A 21071-nucleotide genomic window follows, 5' to 3' on the forward strand; every position below is an offset into this window, starting at 1 on the left:
GGTATGCTGACAGTAGTGCTAACAATCATGTTACAGGTGACCCAAACATTCTATAATCTAAATAATCATATGGAGGAAATGAAAGTCTGATGATTGGAAATGGTGAGAAATTGCCTATCAAATACATCGATAAGGCAAACATCAACACATCTAAAAATAAAAAATTAACACTAAACAAAGGGTTGCATGTACTCAAATCAACAAAAACTTTCTGAATGTATCTCAACTCACCTATTCTAACAATATTGAAGTAATCTTTAGCTCATCTTGTTGTTTTATAAAAGACAAAGCCACTGGGAAAGTGCTTCTGCTAGGGAAGCTTAAAGATGGTATATATTGCTTAGGCTCCTCGAAACTGACTGTTTCTCATCATCTTCCTTCTCAAGCCTTGATCACCTGTAAAAAAAAATGACAGTGTTCGAAGCCCTGAGTAAAAAAAAACTACAAATATGGCACAGGACACTAGTACACCCATCATTAAAAAGTCTAGCTACTATCTTGAAATCATGTAATGAATCCTTTAAATTGAATGAAAACTTTTTTTGTGATGCATGTCAGCTGAGCAAGTCTCACTCTCTTCCTTACTCTCTATCTTTGTCATATGCCAAAGCTCCTTTCGAAATAGTCCATATCGATGTCTGGGGACGTTCCCCTCTCACTGCACCTTCGGACCATAGGTATTATGTGACCTTTATAGATGACTATAGCCACTTTACCTGGCTCTATCCACTCAAACAAAATTTGGATGTTCATCAAGCTTTTACCCTCTTCAAACAACAAACAGAAATCCAATTTGGAAGAAAAATAAAATGTCTCCAATCAGATATGGGAGGAGAGTTCACTGCCTTAACTCAAACCCTTCAAAATAATAGAATAAAATTCAGATACTCCTGCCCTTTCTCTTCAGCTCAAAATGGACGAGATGAAAGGAAACACTGACACATGAGTAAAATAAGCCTCACACTCCTTGTTAAATTGGGAGTACCCCTAAAATATTGGCTTGAAGCCTTTGAAACAGTTGTGTACCTCATAAACAGAATGCCTATACCCACCTTGAATCATATCTCACTCCTAGAAAAATTGTATCACAAAAACTCAAACTGCAAATAGTTAAAAACCTTCAGTTGTGCCTGCTTTCCTTGCTTGAGACCATATCAAAATCACAAGTTCTCTTTCCACTCAACAAAGTATGTCTTTCTTGGCTATAGCTCACTGCACAAAGGATACAAATGCCTTAGTTCCACCAGTAAAATCTATATGTCAAGAAATGTTGTCTTCAATGAATTAAAATTTCCTTTTCACCATAGCTTCACAAACACACATCACCCTGAAGTATCCTCTAGAATCATATTACCATTATGGTTTAATATGTCCTCTTACCTCCCATCAATCTCACCTTCTTATGGGAGCTTAAACAACAGAGACACCTCTGAAGCAGTAGCAGTAGCACTAGCATCTTCTCCTATGGCCGAGACCTCACCTCATTACTATTTGAACAATTCCCTTGCAAACAACATGGATGACAACATCTCTCAACATGAACCAGAATCTCCACTTGATCAAAGCATGGTGCCACACGAATAAATAAAAAAAGAAGAACTACTAACAGATAACACTTTAACTGAAGCTCCTAGGCACCAGATGATGACCAAAGCTCAAGCCAGAATTTTGAGACCAAAAAACTTGTCACATGACTTTTAGTTATTTAGAGCAATAAAAGAAAGTAACCTCAACATACCCACTTCAGTCACAGAAGCAATCAATAATTATCATTGAAAATCAGCAATTAAAGAAGAAATGATTACCCTCAGCAACAATCAAACCAGGAAATTGGTTCTTTATCATCCTGAAATGAATCTTGTTGGCAACAAATGGGTCTACAAAATCAAAACAAATGCAGATGACAGCTTTTAACGGTGCAAAGTTAGGTTAGTTGCCAAAGGGTTTCATTAAACACCCATAATTGATTTTCACCAGACTTTCAACCCAGTGATTAAGGCGTCAACTCTCCGAGTTATACTAAGCTTGGCAGTCTCAAATAGATGGCACATCAAACCATTAAATGTGAACAATGCCTTCCTAAATGAGGAACTGAAAGAAACGGTATTTATAAAGCAACTAGAAGGATTTGAAGACTCTACATATCCTAATCATGTCTAACAACTCAACAAAGCACTCAATGGACTCAGGCAAGTTCCAAGAGCTTAGTTTGACAAACTCAAATCCACTTTACTCAAATGGGGCTTCAAAAATTCTCAAACAGATACATCTTTCTTTTTTTTTGTTACTGAAGCCACTAAAATCTTCATATTAATCTATGTTGACGATATAATTATGATAGAAAATGAGCCCATAAAAATGTAGAGATTTATTTGTCAACTTCACACCTTATTCACACTAAAGGACCTCAGTGAAATTCATCTCTTCCTCGGTATTGAAGCAACGCGTGATGAAACTGAACTTTTTCTCACTCAAATAAAGTACACTGAAGAACTCCTCAGACGAAACAATATGCACTCTTCAAAACCGTGTTCAACCCCAACAGTCGTTGGAAGTAATTTATTTGCAGAAGAAGGAGATGAACTGTCTGATCTGACCCCTTATAGGAAAATAATCGATTTCCTTCAGTACTTAACTCACACAAGACCGGATATATCATTCATCATCAATAAGCTCAGTCAATTTATGCAAAAATCGACCAATCTTCACATGAAAGCTATGAAGAAAGTGCTCAGGTACTTGAAAGGAACAGCTAAAATCGAACTTCACATTAAACCAAGTGATAGATTAAGCATCATCGGATACTCTGATGCAGACTGGGTTTGCTTAAAAGGTGATCGTCGCTCAACCTTTGGCTACTGTGTTTATCTCGGAGAAAATTTAGTGTCTTGCAGCTCAAAAAAACATAACATTGTCTCAAGATCAAGTGCAGAATCCGAATATAGAGCTCTGACTCACCCATCTTGTGAAATTGCCCGGTTAGAGTCCTTGCTCAAAGAAATAAATATCCTCATTCCACAAGCTTCCACAGCTTAGTGTGACAACATGAGCGCTACAGCCCTTATAAGCAATTGAGTTTTTCATTCACGAACCAAGCATATCGAAATGGATGTCCACTTCATTCGTGACAAAGTGGTAAGAGGAGTTCTCGACATCAGATATGTGTCTTCGTGCGATCAGACTGCATACTGCTTCACTGAAGCACTACCACAAACACAAGTTAAATATTTTAGAGAGATACTTGGTCTCACTCGGTGACCGCTTCCCTTGACAATTTTGAGGGAGAATGTGAAGAACATTGAACTGTTCAGAGATCACCATCATCAGCGATCTCAAGTAGCCAAGTGTGAAACTTGTCCAGATCAGCAAATAATCTCAATCAGCAATCCAACTTAGCACATTGCTACCAAATAAAGAATCCATGGTCGACAATTGGAACTATGATCGTCCCTTCCTACCAGAGACCCTGATGTCCTTCTTTATCCTTAGCATTTTCAGTTTTGATCATCTGTAGAATGTTTACTTGTTTGTTTCTTCGCTTGTGCTTGTCAACTCCTTGTAAAGAGCAGCCAATGCTCTATAAATTATGTAACCTCTTGATAACAATTAATCAGTCAATATACAAAATTGTGAAGTGTCCAGCTTGATCAACTCAAAATTAAGCTAGTTGATTTTCTTAACTCAGGAAGGATCACCAACAAAGGCCCACATACTTAATAAAATTCAGTTTACATGTTAGAAAACTTTAAGATTAAATTAGATTGCAATTTGATCAAAGATGCAATCCTTCAATCTCTCTTCTATTTATTTATCAACTTATTATTAACTTTTATCTTAATAGTATAAGAAATGTTTGACTAATATAATGAATAGTTTAAGAACAAAGTATAATGAAGACTAGAAATTTCGATATATTAATGATTTTTTAATCTTTCAAACCTAAGATAATGTCCAAAAAAAGAATAAAAAGACAAAAAGTTTGATGTATTGATGATCTCTTAACCTTCCAAGCCCAAGATAGTGCTAAAAAAAAAAAGGGAAGAAAAAATGCAAGGAAAGAGAAAGAGCGATAAAAGCTTTGAAATTAATGCATTTCGACCAATATCTTCCCCTTCCTATCCAAGTTAAAAGATAGCTTTGACAATTCGTAATATTTAACAATAATTTTTTCTATGAATGATATTTTACACCTGAATTTGATTAACTTGATCCATGCGAACTTGATTCGATATAATTGTGTTTATTATAATATGAGCTGGGATCAAAGCATGTTCAAGTTGAGAGAAAATAAGACAAGTCGAGACAAGTTTAGATTTAACATTCCAAAATCGGATAGAATCCAACCTATTATGTATATATATATATATATATATATATATATATATTAGTTATTATTATAATAAATATATTTATGTTGATAAATATAATATATTAATAAAGATAGTTATATTTATATTGAGAAAAATAATTAGCATATATTATGTATATTAATAAATATATTCTTAATTTTTAACTAATATAAATATAATTAGATTTATATTAATATGATAAAAAGATATGGTCAAGTTAAAGTTAGTTAATCAGCTGTTAAAGTAAAAACATAATATAAAATTTAAATATGTATCTAGTTCAAACATGTTCGAGTTTGCTCCTAATAAAGGCAGGTCGGATTTGAGTTCTTTAAAATCCGTCATGCATTCTCCATGTTACCATCGTACTTTTTCTAAATCTGGATTTATCTGTTTTATAAAAAGAAGCATAAAGTATTTAAGAAATTTAAAGCATTTAAAATTAAAATATGAAAATAACTTGGTAAAAATATAAAAAAGTATTCAATCATTTTTTAGAGGTAAATACTAAAACTAAAAGTTATCTTTTTTAAACTTTAAAACAATTAATGACATGCATCTTCATCTTTCCTTTTATTTTTTTTTAAAATTTTTATGTGAAATTCATTTTTTAGTCTATGTTTTTAATTTCATTCAATTGAGAAAAATTAATAAAAATATTTATTAAATATTACTAAAACTTAAATCCTATTACTCTTATTTTATTTACTATTACAAAAAAATTTAAATTAAGTTATATTTTTAAGAAAAAGATTTTTACAAACCAAATTTCTATATTTATTTTGAAGAAAATTTAAGTTACATATTTCAAAGAAAAAAGTTATATATCTTTATTTTTATTTATTTAATTTAAACTTTAAGTTTTTAAATTTTCATGTTTATCTCTTACAATACAAATACATTCTTCATCTAATTTACTAAAGCTTATATTTTATAATTGATTAGATTATTTTATTTATTATTATAAACGAAATTAAAATTAAGTATTATTTTAAAGAAAAAGATTTTTTAAGAACCAATTGTTAATCAAATTTATATATATATTTCAAAGAGAATTTAAGTTATATTTTTTTAAAAAAAAAAGTTATAGATTTCTATTATTCATTTATTTAATTTTTTAATAAATTTAAGATACATATTTTCCACATGTATTTCATATAATATAAAAAAATATAGTTGCAAATAATATAAAGTAACAAATACAATATAATATAACAAATGACATCATTAATCATTACAACATATAAAACTATAACTACAATATAATCACTTGTCTCCTATCGAACGAACTAAACCAAACAGACCTTAGAATTCCCGAACAAAATCTGAATTCATTATTGTCAAATCCTTTTGTTCCGACATAAATACCGTGACCCTTCCATTCATTCCGAATTCATTCACCTCTCTCGCTTCTCCCTTCCCCCTCGACGGGTCGGTGGTCTTTCGTCTCCCTCACGCATAGACCAATTTCTGGTGAACTCTGCGTGTTTTCTCGTATTACCACCGTCTGCGGCTATATCGCGCACCGGACAACTCGCTTTTACAGCCGCAAGGCGGCAACAACGGCTGAGAACCCTTCGTCAGATAACGCGTTTGCTGCTCGATTGATATCCGACGATCAGGTGAGTTTCATGTCATTTCTAACCACTCGTCGAGGCTTTGGATTCACTTATATGATTGCGTAGTGATTCAGTTTGCAAGTTCGATTACGTTCTGAAGCTTCTATTTGATTTGCGTTGTGTCAGATTTTAGGACTTGAATGCGTGTGTTTGCCATTCGTTTTCTAAGTGATTTTGAGTATCTTAGCCATAGTCGTCCTCTCCACAATTCAGTATTGAATTTGAAAATTAGATTTTCTTTCTGAAAATTTGGATTGTTATCTGTGAAAGAGAAGTTCTGGATAAAATATCTATCTTACGTAAATAACGTCTACTAGAGAATTAGAAATGTAGATGAAGTGATAATCTGCTATCGAGCAGTATGCTGTATTGATTCAAAGCATGATTGCTAGGAACCTTCTCTTAGCGCTCTCAGAGAAACTATAAAATCAACATCTGCAGGTTCTTTCTAGATTTCTTCAACCTAAATGATTTTATAGGTTATGCATATGGATTTGCTATATATCTTCTTCATCTTCTTTTTGCTGTTTATTGTTGGATCACTTTAAAACCAGAATCGTGGATTTATGTGCATACACACTGTATTAATATAGTTTGGTTTCTGTTTGTTTTTTGAATCTTTGTAGAGTTGAGTTCTGCCTCAGAGGACGAGAATTTAAGCTGCGGAACTTTGGTCCTTTGCATTGGAATTTGAAATCCTCTGATTGATATTGGGTTGACTTTGATAATTGGCACACTTTGAGGTAAACTGAACAGGTTATACTTTTTTTTTTCTTGATCTGAACTTGGTGTTAACAAGATTAATTTTCTAGGGAAATTTTATTATCTTCTCTTGCGACGCTTCAAGTAATTTAATTTCTTTTACAGGAGATTTCTTTGCCGAAACAAACAGTATTAAAGCATTAATTCCCTTCTATTTTAAAATATCCTTTTAACGTGTTTGGTAAAGTGAAAAATATAACCTAAGAATCCTAATATAGAACTAAAAATGAGTTTAAAACATAAATAGAATCCTAATGCTACAAAAGTCTTAGTCTTATCCATACTATAAAATGAAATGTATCTTAGCAAGAAATATAATTCCCACTCTATTTAGAGAATCTAATTCAAAACCGTCCTACATCACATACTTCTTTCTATATTTGTTAGCTTTAACACAAGCTCACGCTCAAATCTCATCTGCCATCATCAAGCCGATGGGTATCAAAGATAAATTAAGGAGATTGAGAGACAAATCCCACAACTGCCTCTACTCTATACAACAGAAAAAGGAGATAGTTCAGGATTCACATCCCTTAAACACAGTGCATCACTATTAAGATGGACTTTTTCCTACTCTCAACTTGTCCGGACTATGTTGCTTAGACTCAGATGCAAGTGTTGAGTATGGGATCTAAAGTGCCTGACTCAACTTTATAGTTGACAATACAAGGATTTGGTCAAATAAGAATTCGAGAAGTAGGTATGGACACTTAGATTCGTTAGGTAATGAAAATAATAAATATATAAGCTTATAGGAAACCAAAAATAATAGAAGGCTATACAAAGCTAAAACGATGTCACATATATTAAAAGAAGGGCACAGAAGAAAGATACAGGTCCATATTTGTAATGAAAGGAAAAAAAAAATGCAAACGAGGTTTTGGAAATCTAGGAAAAAGCTGAGCTCAGACGACATTGCTTAGATTTATTAGGTAATGAAAATAATATATATATATATATATATGCACTTACAGGGAACTAAAACTAATATAAGGCCATATCAAGCTGAGATGATGTAACAAATATAACAAAAACAGGACAGAAAAGAAAGATATGTAGATTCATGTTCCTAAACTAGATGGTTTTGTAGTTTCTTAACAAGATGATTGACTATCAAGTGATAAATTTTCAAATCTCTCAAACTATAATTAAATGTCCATTTCAAGTATTGGCTTTTGCAGTTTCAAATCTCAAACTATAAATTTGTTCTAAAATTAAACGATTTCTTTTTTTTCTTTTGCATTTTTTTGCAAATATGAAAATATGTTCTAATCTTGTTGGTATATGTGTTTGTGGATAGGTGCTTATGGAAACCAATAATTGGAGGCCTGCACAGCCTGGTGGAGAACCTGCCATGGACGCAGGTGATTGGAGAGCCCAGTTGCATTCTGAATCACGACAAAGAATTGTCAACAAGATGTGAGTAGTACTGTTGTTGCTGTATTTTGCTGAAACTTACTTCTTGGATAGGCATCGTCATAGCTTCATTTGATGGATTATGTCTCTTTCTAGCTGTATTTAATTGACTCACATCAAGCTTACTTTTGTGGATAAGAATTTACAACTCCAGCTAATATGCAAAATGGTAGCTTATCTTTAATGACTTATTTATAGCAATTCATTCACTTTTTTGCTTATTAATTAATTATAGGAAAAACAATTATCAAGGAAGCAAAAAAAGGGAATGAAATGAATAAAAAAATTTGTTATCAGAGTAACATAACAATGACCTTATTGATGCTGAACGTCTCTAAATCTCCTGTATGCATTTCATGCAAATAATGTCCATGTTTTAATTGGGGACTGTTTTTCCTTCGTATGATGGAATAAGAAGAAAATTGGAAATTATTCTTAACATATTATTTCTTTTTTCGCCAGCCTCTTTAAATAAAAAAATCAATCCAGTAGGTCTATCTGGAATCAATTTAATGTTGGTTGTTGCAGCTTGTTAACATAAAATTTGAACTGAATTAGGCTGTTACTGAATTTCAATGACTGCATCAACTAAAATGATTTTAATTTAATTTCTTTGTAGAATGGAGACGCTGCAGAGGCACCTACACTATAATTCTGTAGATGGAATGAATGAAGTAAGGAAAATTGCTGTTAGATTTGAGGAGAAGATTTATAATGCCGCCACAAGCCAGGTATTACAGATGCTTTTTTTTTTTCCAGAGGTAAAAGGATAACTATGCATTAAAAGGGCACCAAGGAGGTTCCCCCATGTAAAAATTGTAAAAGGCAGGGAGTCAGGTTTTTTTAGAAGAAAAAGAATAATATAAGAATATAAAGGGCGTGCAACTATTAAAATATCATTGTGTTTATGAAGAATAGGGGTATCATTGTCTTCTAAATGCTAATACAATTCTATTCTATCCCTTTCTTATGGTAGCCCAAACAATGAAAATTATTTTATGCTCATTCTTATTACTATATTATCCAAACAATGGAAAATATTTTAAAATCAATTTCTTTCCATCCCCATCTATTTTGTTCTATTCCATTCTATTCTTTGCCCATCCTTCCTTCTCCCCAAACAGAGCCTAAGGAGTGCTGGAGTCAAATACACAACCTTCTTGTCTCAAAGCACTAATGAAGAAGATTGTTTGGGGATTCCAAGTTTCTAACACATAAAAAACAGTCGTTCGTCAAAGTTCTACACCCTTCACGTCAAGTTGTTCAAAATAAGGACCCTTCACCAATTAGCCTCCTGGGAAAAAGAAAGCAATATTTTTTTTTAATATAAAGTAATTTGAGGAGATGCCTTTGTTTTCCAAACCCTTTTGCAAGTAGAAGGTTCAACATGGTTCACTTGGAAACATGGAGATATTATTTCAATTACCATTTTATAAAAATATAAAGAGCTTTTGAAGGGGTAAACAAAGATAATAATTTTGAATTAGTTAGGAATAGATGGTTTCAGACCCTTGATTTTTTGTTAATGGGTCATGCACTGTATTTTGTGGCAGATCTAGGGACTCATTGACTTACTGGTAAATATGCACATATTTTGTATACAAGTTTGCAATCCCTCAGTGCCATTGTTAATAAATTTTTATATATGTTTATTTCAAAAAAGGAATGGTTTGCTTGGCAACAGAGGGAGAAAGATTTAGTAGAGAAAATGACCATTCTTTGTGAGTTTAGAAACCAGGTTGTCATCTTTGGAGGGTGAATATGAGTAGGTCCTAGTAAAGTAAGCAAGGGAATTCACTTGTCAATTTTTGAATCATTAAGGTTCCAAAGGAGATGGACAATCCACATGATTCCAACATTGTACATTTCAAAACGACTGTTGAACTTCACCTCCTTAAACTTGTTAACAGAAAAAAAAAACAAGGCGTTCCTTTAGAAGCTCTTCTGTACACCAGTGATCGCGCCAAAATTGTACCCTCCTTCCATTTGTGATCTAAAATTTTGCAAAGTATGTAAAATAATCTGACTTTATTGATCCAGATTCATAGGCACTCCTGGATTCTTAGCATAAATTGCAAAAAAAAAAAAAAACCAATCCTTCACCATCTTGAACCTAGCAACTGAAAAAATGAAAGGGAAAACATCTTTCAAATGCCCATCCTTAGATCATTGGTGAAGGAGAGTGCAGAGGGAGGGGAAGAGGCAAGAAAAATGAAGTGGCAACCAGGAAATGACAGGAGGGAGGGTGCGAGAAGGGAAGTAGGAGGATTTATATTGCTGCAACAATATAGATAACTTAAATTTTCTGTTATTTATTATCTATGTAGTAATACTACAGCTGGAAGTTTGTGTTTTTTTGTGTCCCCGTGCATATTTCATTTATACGCTTTTCAAGGTTGCAATGCCTTAATCTGATTTTTTTCATCGGTATCGTATTTCAGTCTGACTATCTACGGAGAATATCCATGAAAATGATTTCAATGGAGAGTAAATCTCAGAATGCTGTTTCCAATTCTTTGCAATCTGTTGCTGGTAACACTAACAATGGAGCTGTCCCAAACCCAGGTAATTGTCGGAAGAGCTTATTGTCCCATGGTTTAACCCACATCAGTGTTTGTTTTGGCATGTAGAGTATGTTATAGTTATACCTGTGTGCATGTTCACATGTTCAAACTCAAAACTCATTTTTTCTGATGATGGGTATTGATTTTTAGTCCAACTACCAATTCCAACATGTCATTTTGGCTATAAGTAGGTGCGTGTTGTGGGGACAGTATGTATTTAGATAAAAGGAACATTGTTCTTGAGGAATCTGAGAGGAGGCAACAGTCTCTTTCCTTCTTCCTTCTATTCAAGGAAGAAATGCTGCTATATGTTTTTCTGGTGTTAAAAACAACTGTTTGTAAATTGATAGCCACTTGTACACTTTGGGTACCAAATGCTGCACCTATGCTTAGGATTAATTTTATAAACTATTCTTTTTCTGCAGTGTTGAAAACTATTTGTGAATTGGTAGCTGCTTATATACTTTGATTTTCCTACTTTTCTTTGCTGTTTTATTTTTATTTTTTTTCATTTTTTTTTTATTTTATAAATTGACTACTCTAACTTGGGTTCTATTTTGTTCTTTCGTTATGCTTCTTTCCTTCAATAGCATCGCACAGTATGCAGTCCCAAGTTCCCAGTCAAGGGCAATCTCTTCCTATATCACTACCAGCTAACCAGTCTCAACCATGCCGGCTGTTGGCCCAAAACATTCAGGGTAACGTGGTATCTGGAGCTCAGAGTTCTGTGGGGTTGCCATCTCCAATGCCTCCTGTATCTGGTTTGTCCCAGACAAATATCCAAAGCACTATTGGCCAGAACTCAAGCATGCAGAATATTTCTGGAATTTCCCAGAACATGGTGGGGGCTTCAATGGGGCAAGTGACAGCCTCAAATATGTTCGCCAATTCTCAGAGGCAAATGCAAGGAAGGCAGTCGATACTTCCTCAACAGCAAAAGCAGTCCCAGAACCCGCAGTATCTTTATCATCAGCAACAATTTCAGCAACAGCTTCTGAAGCAAAAGTTCCAACAGGGACATCTCTCCCATTCGCTCATGCCTTCTCACGTGTCACAACAGCAGCAGCAAAACTTGTTACAACCAACTCAGTTGCATTCATCACAACAGTCTAGTATGCAAACATCATCTGTTATGCAGCCGTCTGTAATGCATTCAGCTTCTCTGTCTTCTCTTCAACAAAATCAACAGTCTTCTGTACAACATTCAGGACAATCCATACTTCAACAGAGCCAGTCAGTGCTTAGGCAGCAGCAACAACAGGTTGCTGGTGTTCATCCACAGCAAACACCAATGTCGCAGCAGTCAATTTTAGCCCCACAGCAGCAGCAGCAACAGCAAATGATTGGCCAACAGATTAGTACAGCAAGCATGCAGCAGAATCAGTTAATTGGGCAACAAAACAGTGTCGCAGACATGCAGCAACAACAACCACAAAGGTTATTTGCCCAGCAGAATAATCTCCCAGGCCTGCAGCAACAGCAACAACAGCAGCAGCAGCAGCAGCAACAATTAATGGCTCAGCAAAATAATCTATCAAATATACATCAGCAACACTTGGGTCCTCAAAGTAATATTTCTGGGTTGCAGCAGCCACAACAGCTGCTTGGAACTCAGTCCAGTAACTCAGGCATGCAAACTAATCAACATTCTCTGCATATGGTACCACAATCCAAGGTTTCACTCCAGCAACAAACACAACAGTCTTCACCTAACTTGTTAGCTGCTCAAGGGCAGCAATCACAGCAACAGCCTCAACAATTGCAGCACCAGATGAGTTTGCAACAGCTGGCTAGTCCATTGCAACGAGATATGCAACAAAGGCTTCAAGCATCAGGTTCCTTGCTTCAAACTCAGAATGTTATGGATCAACAAAAGCAGCAGTTATATCAATCACAAAGAGCTCCTCCAGAAACATCATCAAGTATGTTATTGTCTATGAAATTAGCTAACACTTTGCTATTATGCTCTTTTGTTTTCATGATCTCATCTTCCATGCAAGCACTTATATTCATTGTACCCTTACTTATAAGATCTTCAAGTAGGTTTCTGCTTTTGATGAAAGGTTTTATGAAACTTAATTGTATTTTGTGGGAAAAAACCTTTTTGCCTTCTTTTTGATACAGAAGAAAAGAACAATAGAGATAGATCTCAAAAATAGAGGAAGAAATGAGAGGAAAAGGGATCGAAGTAGAAGAAATAGCAAGGGAAGGGGAAGAAACACAAGAACTGGGGAAGAATAGTGACTAAAAGTTCATAGATCAAGAATAAAGCCGAATCCAACATACCATTAGATAGATTGTTGGGGTGACTTAAACATGGTTTTATTTTCTCAGAAAGGTCAAGCAGTTTGTCCTCTGATTCTTGCTTCTTGGGAGACTGAATCTCGTGGACTTTCCTTTAAAGGAGGGAGATGGACTTGGTTTGGTCCTAGGGAGCCTCTCTCTTTCTCTACGATTGCTAGAATGTTACTCTCCCCTTTCCTGGAGGATTTAGCTCCAGGAATTACTTAATTCTTATTGACTCAAGTCATTTCAGATCACACCTCAATTTGGTGGACCTAAATAATCCAATATGCGGTCTTTGGTTTTTCAATAGCATAATTTGTTATTAGTCTCAATTTGCCTTGTTGTGTTTGCTTCAATTTTTTTCACATTGCTGCATGAATTTTTTTTTTTGGAATAAAAAACAATAATTGTCAGACAATATGACAGTTGATGAGTTCCCCTCCATCTTGTTTGGAAAGTCATTTTGCTGCATGATACATGGTGTAATATCTGTTTTTTGGTTTGGTTTTTGTCATGATATATGAGATTGTATAAAGACATGTATTTTGTGCTACAGCAACGTTTTCCTATTGTTTTTCCTAATTTGCATTTGATTTAAATGTGTGCTATTGGTAACTTTTGTAGCATCACTAGATTCAACAACTCAAACAGGAAATGCAAATAGCAGTGATTGGCAAGAGGAGATCTTTCAGAAGGTAAACTGCATCAATATTGTCTTACAGATGCGGTTTATTTTTTATGCCTTACAATGTATAACTATGGCTTCTGGCTTTTGTCACTCAAGTTGAGGTGTGTGATATAGTAATAGTTCATTTTAAATTTTTGCACTTTTGGGAACAACAGTGAGAATATCAATGGCAAGTCCCTATGAGAATATCTGGAACATGCTAGTGAGACTTTATTGATTATAGCCATCAATTAATTAGTATATGAAGTGCAAAATTGATGTCATCTGATAAATGATGTTACATTCAGACTGAAACATTTGATTGTGGTGTCTTTCTTGCAGATAAAAACCATGAGGGATGCATATTTTCCTGACCTTAATGACATGTACCAAAAGGTTTCTGCGAAACTCCAGCAGGTAAGTTACTGCTTTATGTTTATGCTTTTGAAATTCATTGCCTAAACTCTGAGGAGAGTATATTTATACTATGTGGATTTACGAAAAACATACATAAAAAATTGTAAACATGTATATGCCCATATACTGACAAATTCAACATAAACAATTCAATATTAGTTGGATCAGGATCATGAATCCTTCTTATCTTGTCCACTTACCATAAGATTTCTACTTGTTTAAGATAGAAGTATGGCTTGTTAGTTTCACTGGCTTATGTAATTTTCTTTTTTGTTAAATTTTTATCCGTTGACCAGCTTGATTCTCTTCCACAACAGTCAAAGACAGACCACTTTGAGAGGCTGAAAATGGTTAGAAATACATTGGACCGCATGATGGCCTTCTTAAATGTTCAGAAAAGCAGTATCTTACCTGGTTTCAAAGAAACAATGGGTATTTATGAAAAGCAGATCATAAATTTTATAAGTTCACATAGGCCCAGGAAGCCTCTGCATCAAGGACAACTTCCCCCCCCTCACATGCAATCCATGCAGCAATCACAATCTCAAATTGCTCAGGGACAGTCTCATGATAACCAAATGAATCCGCAGTTGCAGTCAATGAACTTGCAAGGTTCTGTACCAACAATGCAGCAACAAAATGGCATGACAAGTCTACAACACGGTTCTTTATCTTCTTTATCAGGGGTTTCAACAACAAAGCAAAACATGCTAAATTCACTGCAGCCAGGTTCCAATTTAGATTCGGGACAAGGAAGTGTATTGAGCTCATTACAACAAGTTCCCCTAGGATCTCTTCAACAAAATCCTGGAAGTTCTTCCCAACCAGCAATCATGAATTCGATATCTCCACAAAGTGGGGCAAATCCATTGCAGCCAAATATTAATCCCCTTCAGGCAAGCTCCAGTGTGCTACAACACCAACATCTGAAACCACAAGAACTGCAAATATTACAGACACAACAGTTTAAGCAGCCGTTTCAACAGCGGCATATTCAGCAGCAGTTGATCCAAAAGCACCAATTCCCGCAACAGCATCAGCAGCAACAATTACAACAACAAAAGCAGCAGCTGCCTGCACAGTTGCAGGCACACCAAATCCCACAGCTTCATCAGATAAATGAGATGAATGATCTGAAAATGAGACAGGGGATTGGTGTTAAGTCAGGTGTGTTTCAGCAACATCTGTCAGCAGGCCAGCGGTCATCTTACCCCATTCAACAGTTAAAACCAGGAACCCAGTTTCCTATTTCTTCACCTCAACTCGTACAGGCTACATCTCCTCAAATACCACAGAACTCTTCTCCCCAGCTTGACCAGCAAAATCTTCTGTCATCTGTCACCAAAACTGGAACACCTTTGCAATCTGTAAGCTCACCATTTGTGGTTCCATCTCCTTCGACTCCCGTGGTACCATCCTCTATGCCAGGGGATTCTGAGAAGCCCATAACTTGTACATCCTCTATATCTAATTCAGAAAATATTGGACATCCACAAACGACTGTTAGTCAAGGAGCAACTCAATCCCTTGCTATTGGCACTCCAGGGATATCAGCCTCACCTTTGCTTGCAGAGTTCACTGGTCCAGATGGTGCTCATGGTAGTGCTCCAACGACTCTTTCTGGGAAGTCAACCGTCACGGAGCAGCCTATTGAACGCCTGATCAAAGCAGTTAGTAAATCAATTTCTTCCCATGTTAATATCTAGTGATCCTTTCTGACAGTATTTGTTGATGAACAGTACGGTTACATTGTCCATGTAATTTCAGGTGAAATCTATCTCATCTAAAGCATTGAGTGCATCTGTCAGTGATATTGGCTCAGTTGTCAGCATGACAGATAGAATAGCAGGATCTGCTCCAGGTAATGGGTCTAGAGCTGCCGGTGGAGAGGATTTGGTTGCAATGACAAAGTGCCGCCTCCAAGCAAGAAATTTGCTTACACAAGATGGAAGTGTGGGGAATAAGAGAATGACGCGCCACACAAGTGCTATGTCTTTAAATGTTGGCTCATCAGCAGGAAGTATAAATGATAGCATCAAGCACTTGACTGGTTCAGAGATATCTGACCTTGAATCTACTGCAACATCCCCAGTCAAGAAGCCAAGAATTAAGGTATTCTTCTAAATTGGTAGCATTTTTCATACTAATGTTAGCTTTGATGCTAAATGTGAGAGGGTTATCTTGTTAGTTGACATGTTGATGCAAGAGGAGAAAAATAAAGGTAGATCAGACAAATAAGGAAAGGAATCAGAAGAAAAAGGGATCAAAATAGAAGAAATGTCAAGGGATGGAGAAGGAACAGAAGAACTGGGGGAGAATAGTGACTAGAAATTCATAGATTGTTCAATCCAACATAACATTGTACAGGATTCCATCTAATAATGAAATCCAAAACACCCATAAAATGAATGGGAAACGAGTTTCTTGATTAAAATAGAAACTCAGATAGTTCTAATCCTAGATAAACTTCAATACTAATAATAAGAATTTTGCCGTGCTAAAAATATTCCAAATCTAACTTTAATTTCGTTCTGCTTCACATGTATTTCCTTGGTTGCATCATTAGTATTCATTAGTTTGTTTCTTTATTTGAGTAACTTTAGGTATGAGGAATTTTGCATAATCTGATCAGTTTGTTTCCTGAAAAATGCTTAATTTGCATAGATTAGCTTCAACTGAGCACATTATCAATTTCCTGCTGCCTTTTTGAATATTTGGTGTTTGCAGTATCCCATGCTATCCTACACATGTCTGAGTACGCAATAGTGCAAACACCAATCACAGCAGTCTTCATCATCATCTTTTGGCATTGCATTTATCATTTCAGTTTCTTTCTTTTTTATTCTCTTCCAAAGAGGAAAATAATGATGAAGAGCATTTTTAGAAGGCTTCTTTATATGAAAAGAAGAGCAATGGAGAGAATAGACCCATGTTCGGTGAGAAGATGGAAAAATGCTGATAAACATTGGAGTGCTAAATATTTTACTTTTCAATAGGTATAGAGTTAGTGCAATCAGACAATACTCTTTAAGATGCTCTACAAGGTCCTTCATATAGGAATTTTTGCCCTTTGAACCTTGTCTTAAATGTGATCTTCTGGTTCCATTGCATTTCTGATTAAAACTTTCTCAATTATTATAGTAAACCTCAAGTTTCACATGACCTAATTTTACCATTTAATCCCATACTAAATTTCTCTTCTTTTTCATATCCTATAATTTGATATTACTAGTATTGCTTTGACACAAGAATAGGAAATTCTCTTCTCTGCCATAATGTGCATCCATCTTCAATCCAAAGAGATCTTAACCCTTTTGCAGGCTAATCATGCCCTTTTGGAGGAAATAAAGGAAATAAATCAGCGATTGATAGACACAGTGGTTGACATCTGCGATGATGTTGATCCAAGTGCAGTGGCGGCGGCTTTTCCTGAAGGAAGTGAAGGAACTTTTGTCAAGTGCTCTTTCAGTGCTGTGGCTCTCTGTCCAAACTTGAAATCACATTATTCTTCAGAACAAATGGTATGCTTTTTATTCATCCCAGAGAAAGTGGCATGGTAACCATGAGCATCCATCTCTTATGTGTATTTTCCTATTTTCCTTTGCAGCCACCAATTCAGCCTTTACGTTTGTTAGTCCCAACAAATTATCCGAGTTGCTCTCCGATACTTCTAGACAAGTTTCCTGTTGAAGATGGGTAAGGGAAAATTTTATCTTAAAGGACTATTTATCTTGCAAATTTTTTGTTTAGATGAAAATTTTCTTGGAGAAAATCAATTCATCAATGAGTTTATATGATAAAATTTACTAAAAATTAGGAAGAGTCACCAATTTAATTATTGAATTGCCACATAGTACAATTAAAAGTACCTTTACTATTTAGTTCCTAGACTTATTAACTTGTGTTAAAATGCAGTTTTTTTTTAACTAAATACCAAAAGAAAAACATTCTTATACATAATACTGGTTTGGCTAATTCTCTCATATGTACTGCTATTGTACACAGGACTTCAGTATTTGTAACTAAACCTCATGTTTAAAAAAAATCTAAAAACAGAATAGCTAACCACACCTGCCCCTCCTCCCCAAATCCTCAACTCACCTCTTGGGACAAAAACCAATTGAGCAACACAGTGATTGAATTGGGTCGCTTGATGAAGATCTCAAATTGAAGATAGATTCTTGGAAGATCAAATTCACAGCTCATGTTTCCAGTTCTTGGAAGATTGAAGAGCTTCTTCTTTATCATAGTTTCAACTTTTTCACAAATGTTCAGCACCCTTGATGAAAGCTTCTGGAATTGTCAGGATCAAACAATCAAAGCTATAACCAATGAGCTGTGTGTCTGATAGGTCTATAGCTCCCATTTACCATGTTGAACCATTTATTTCTTCTAGTGAACCGGAGAACTGGCCATATTGTCAATCTACACAATGCTTAACTTTGATTGATTCTCAGCCCAAAAGAAGTGTTGGAGTTCTCTGTTTTTGTAGCTTAGTCTCGTTCCCCAAGAACCATTTATGAAAGATGCTGTTGGGTCAAAGAAAATGGCCATAGATTCTCATTAGTGATGCAAACAAGCCATGTTTGACAGTTAGAGCATGCCATATCAAAACATCCCAACCCATGCTTGGATTTGTTGCTCTGGAATGGGGAATTGATTTGACCAGCTACTGTTGTTGATGAAATCCTGAGTAAGTGGCAATTCTGAGTTATGGCTCAATTAGTGGGTTTGTGACTCATTGTGAGGGGAACTTGATGCTTGAGTCAATTTGCGTGGATGTGTCAATGGTGGCTCAAGTGCTGTATCTGGTTCAAAGGTAAAGTACTATTGGTGTAGTAATTGATGGTTGAGCTGGAGGATGCATTTGTGAATTGTCTGAGGTGGGAGAGGCAACTTGGATCTTTGATGGAACGGAAGGGAGATGATTTTGATAGGGAGCGAACAAAGTCCAAGAAAGTAGGAATTAAGGAAGTAAACTGCGAGTGTGGATGAGTATGCGATAATGCAAATGCTTTTGGAAAGAGTGACAGCTGCTTGGAAGATCGAGGGTGTTAAATCTTTGGAAAGAATTTACCTTAGAATTTTGCGGTTTTTTTAGATTTTATGTTTTTGGACACAAGGCTTAGTTACAGATATGTGGTCAGGTGTGGTACACTGAGAGCGCTAGCTGAACAAGTTTCATTTATAATAACTTTTTTCATAGTATCTAGAGCTATTAAAAAAAATTATATTTTACAATAAGTTTTTAAAGTCAGGTACTGAATTGTCATGAAAAATATTTTGGGACCAAATTATATTGTGAATTATAGTTTAAGGATAAGTTCTTAATTTGTTCAAAAATTATATAAATTCTGCTTATTTTGAAAAATGGTTCTGAATATTCTTCTCTGGTAGATTCTTTTCCCTTCTAGCATCATCTATTTAAATTCTTTCTCTTAAGAAATTGTGAATTGATGTCTTCTGATGTACTTTTGGAGATTTTGATTTTAAATTGAGAATTTTGGAGCCTTAGCCTGTGGTTTGACTAATGCTTTATAATCTTATAGTTCTTATATAAAAAAAGAAAAGAGGTGACTACTATCTATTTCGTCTCGGTCTTCTTCCATGTTGCTGAAGACTAGTACTTTAGAAAGTTCAGGTTTGTCATACAATTCATGAGTGCGTGCATAACCACATATGTTAGTTAGATGAAAATCTTGTAGTAGCTAAATGGTGATGCAATGAAGCATTATTAGCGATAGATATTGCGTTCACTTTTATGTTCTGGTTTGAATATGAATATTTATTTATCTTTTGTTTCTATGCTAAGATTAAGTTTGATGGTCTGTGTGACAGAAACGAAAATGAAGATATCTCAGTGAAAGCAAAGTCAAAGTTTAGCATATCTCTGCGTAGCCTTTCACACCCGATGTCACTTGGAGATATAGCAAGGACCTGGGGCACTTGTGCGCGTGCCGTGATTTCAGAGTATGCACAGCAGAGGGGAGGAGGCACCTTCAGCTCTAAATATGGCTCTTGGGAGAACTGTGTGAGCTTAGCACAATAATCTGTACTTACCCAAAAAGAAACTATATATATATTATATATAGTTTTGGAGCAATTAGTTGGAAACAGATATTCAAATAGGTCCTTGCAGGACTGAAATTGAAGATTTTGGGAAAAATCTTGAGCATACCTTGTAATATGCTAAATTTTGCCGATCTGCCTTCCTGATGTGGTTTTGTGGTTTCAGGGGGGTAAACATTTTATGCTGTCAATTTGTATAGGACAGCCCCAGTAATTAAGTTCAGGTTTGAAACTTTAGGCAATTTTTAGAAGAAAATTTCACCCTTCTTAAATAAAATAAATATTGAAACAGTCTTTTTCATTGATAAAATTGTGGTATTATTATGATATATTTATTTTGTGCCCATCTGGCTTATGACTGTTACCATTTTCGTTTTAGGTTGCATCATCTTTCAAATGATGATAATTTTCGTTCAAATTGTTAACGGGATTTCAAAATTTTGTCAAATCTTTTGCTTCTTTCGGATAAGATGTAATTGAGTTATTATTTTTTCGTATTTTATTTACTTCAAAAATAATTATATATATTTGAGTTAATGTTGGTACTATTTTTTTTAATGATTAAATTTTAATAAAATATATAAATATTTTATATATCAAAATTACTTAATTATGAAAACTTAAAAAAAAATTAAAAGTAATTAAGTTTGCGGGTAATATAATACTTGTTGGTGCATCCACCATTGATTGGAGATGCATCGACGAGGAATAATTGATTAAATAGTGAATCATACTGAAGATACACGAGTATACAGAGGTTATCATCAACGGAAAGAGCTTTGCCTTTGATGGCAAACTAAAAACAGATACGAGGAGAAGCTTTGGACATAGACCAAAACCAATAACCAAAGAAAGTTCTTGGTATTTTATGGTGCTTCATTAGCTAAGTTGTTTATTATTGCTTCTTTTCGGCTCACTAATT

At 34.9% G+C, this 21071-nt stretch overlaps 1 protein-coding gene across 1 annotated transcript; it reads left to right on the forward strand.

Moving 5' to 3' along the window:
• Window positions 1-5620: 5620 nt before the first annotated feature.
• Window positions 5621-20450, forward strand: LOC110821048 (mediator of RNA polymerase II transcription subunit 15a-like). Its single transcript, XM_088220986.1, has 13 exons — window positions 5621-5971; window positions 6595-6711; window positions 8031-8149; window positions 8766-8877; window positions 10588-10711; window positions 11301-12632; window positions 13621-13691; window positions 14006-14080; window positions 14377-15750; window positions 15848-16192; window positions 17401-17601; window positions 17688-17776; window positions 19919-20450. Exons 3-13 carry the CDS (start codon window positions 8037-8039, stop codon window positions 20127-20129), a joined length of 4047 nt encoding a protein of 1348 aa, XP_088077112.1. The 5' UTR covers window positions 5621-5971; window positions 6595-6711; window positions 8031-8036; the 3' UTR covers window positions 20130-20450.
• Window positions 20451-21071: the final 621 nt, after the last annotated feature.

The sequence above is a fragment of the Carica papaya genome, chromosome 5 (genome assembly GCF_054855325.1).
Source record: "Carica papaya isolate Zhongbai chromosome 5, ASM5485532v1, whole genome shotgun sequence".
Lineage (NCBI taxonomy): Eukaryota > Viridiplantae > Streptophyta > Magnoliopsida > Brassicales > Caricaceae > Carica > Carica papaya.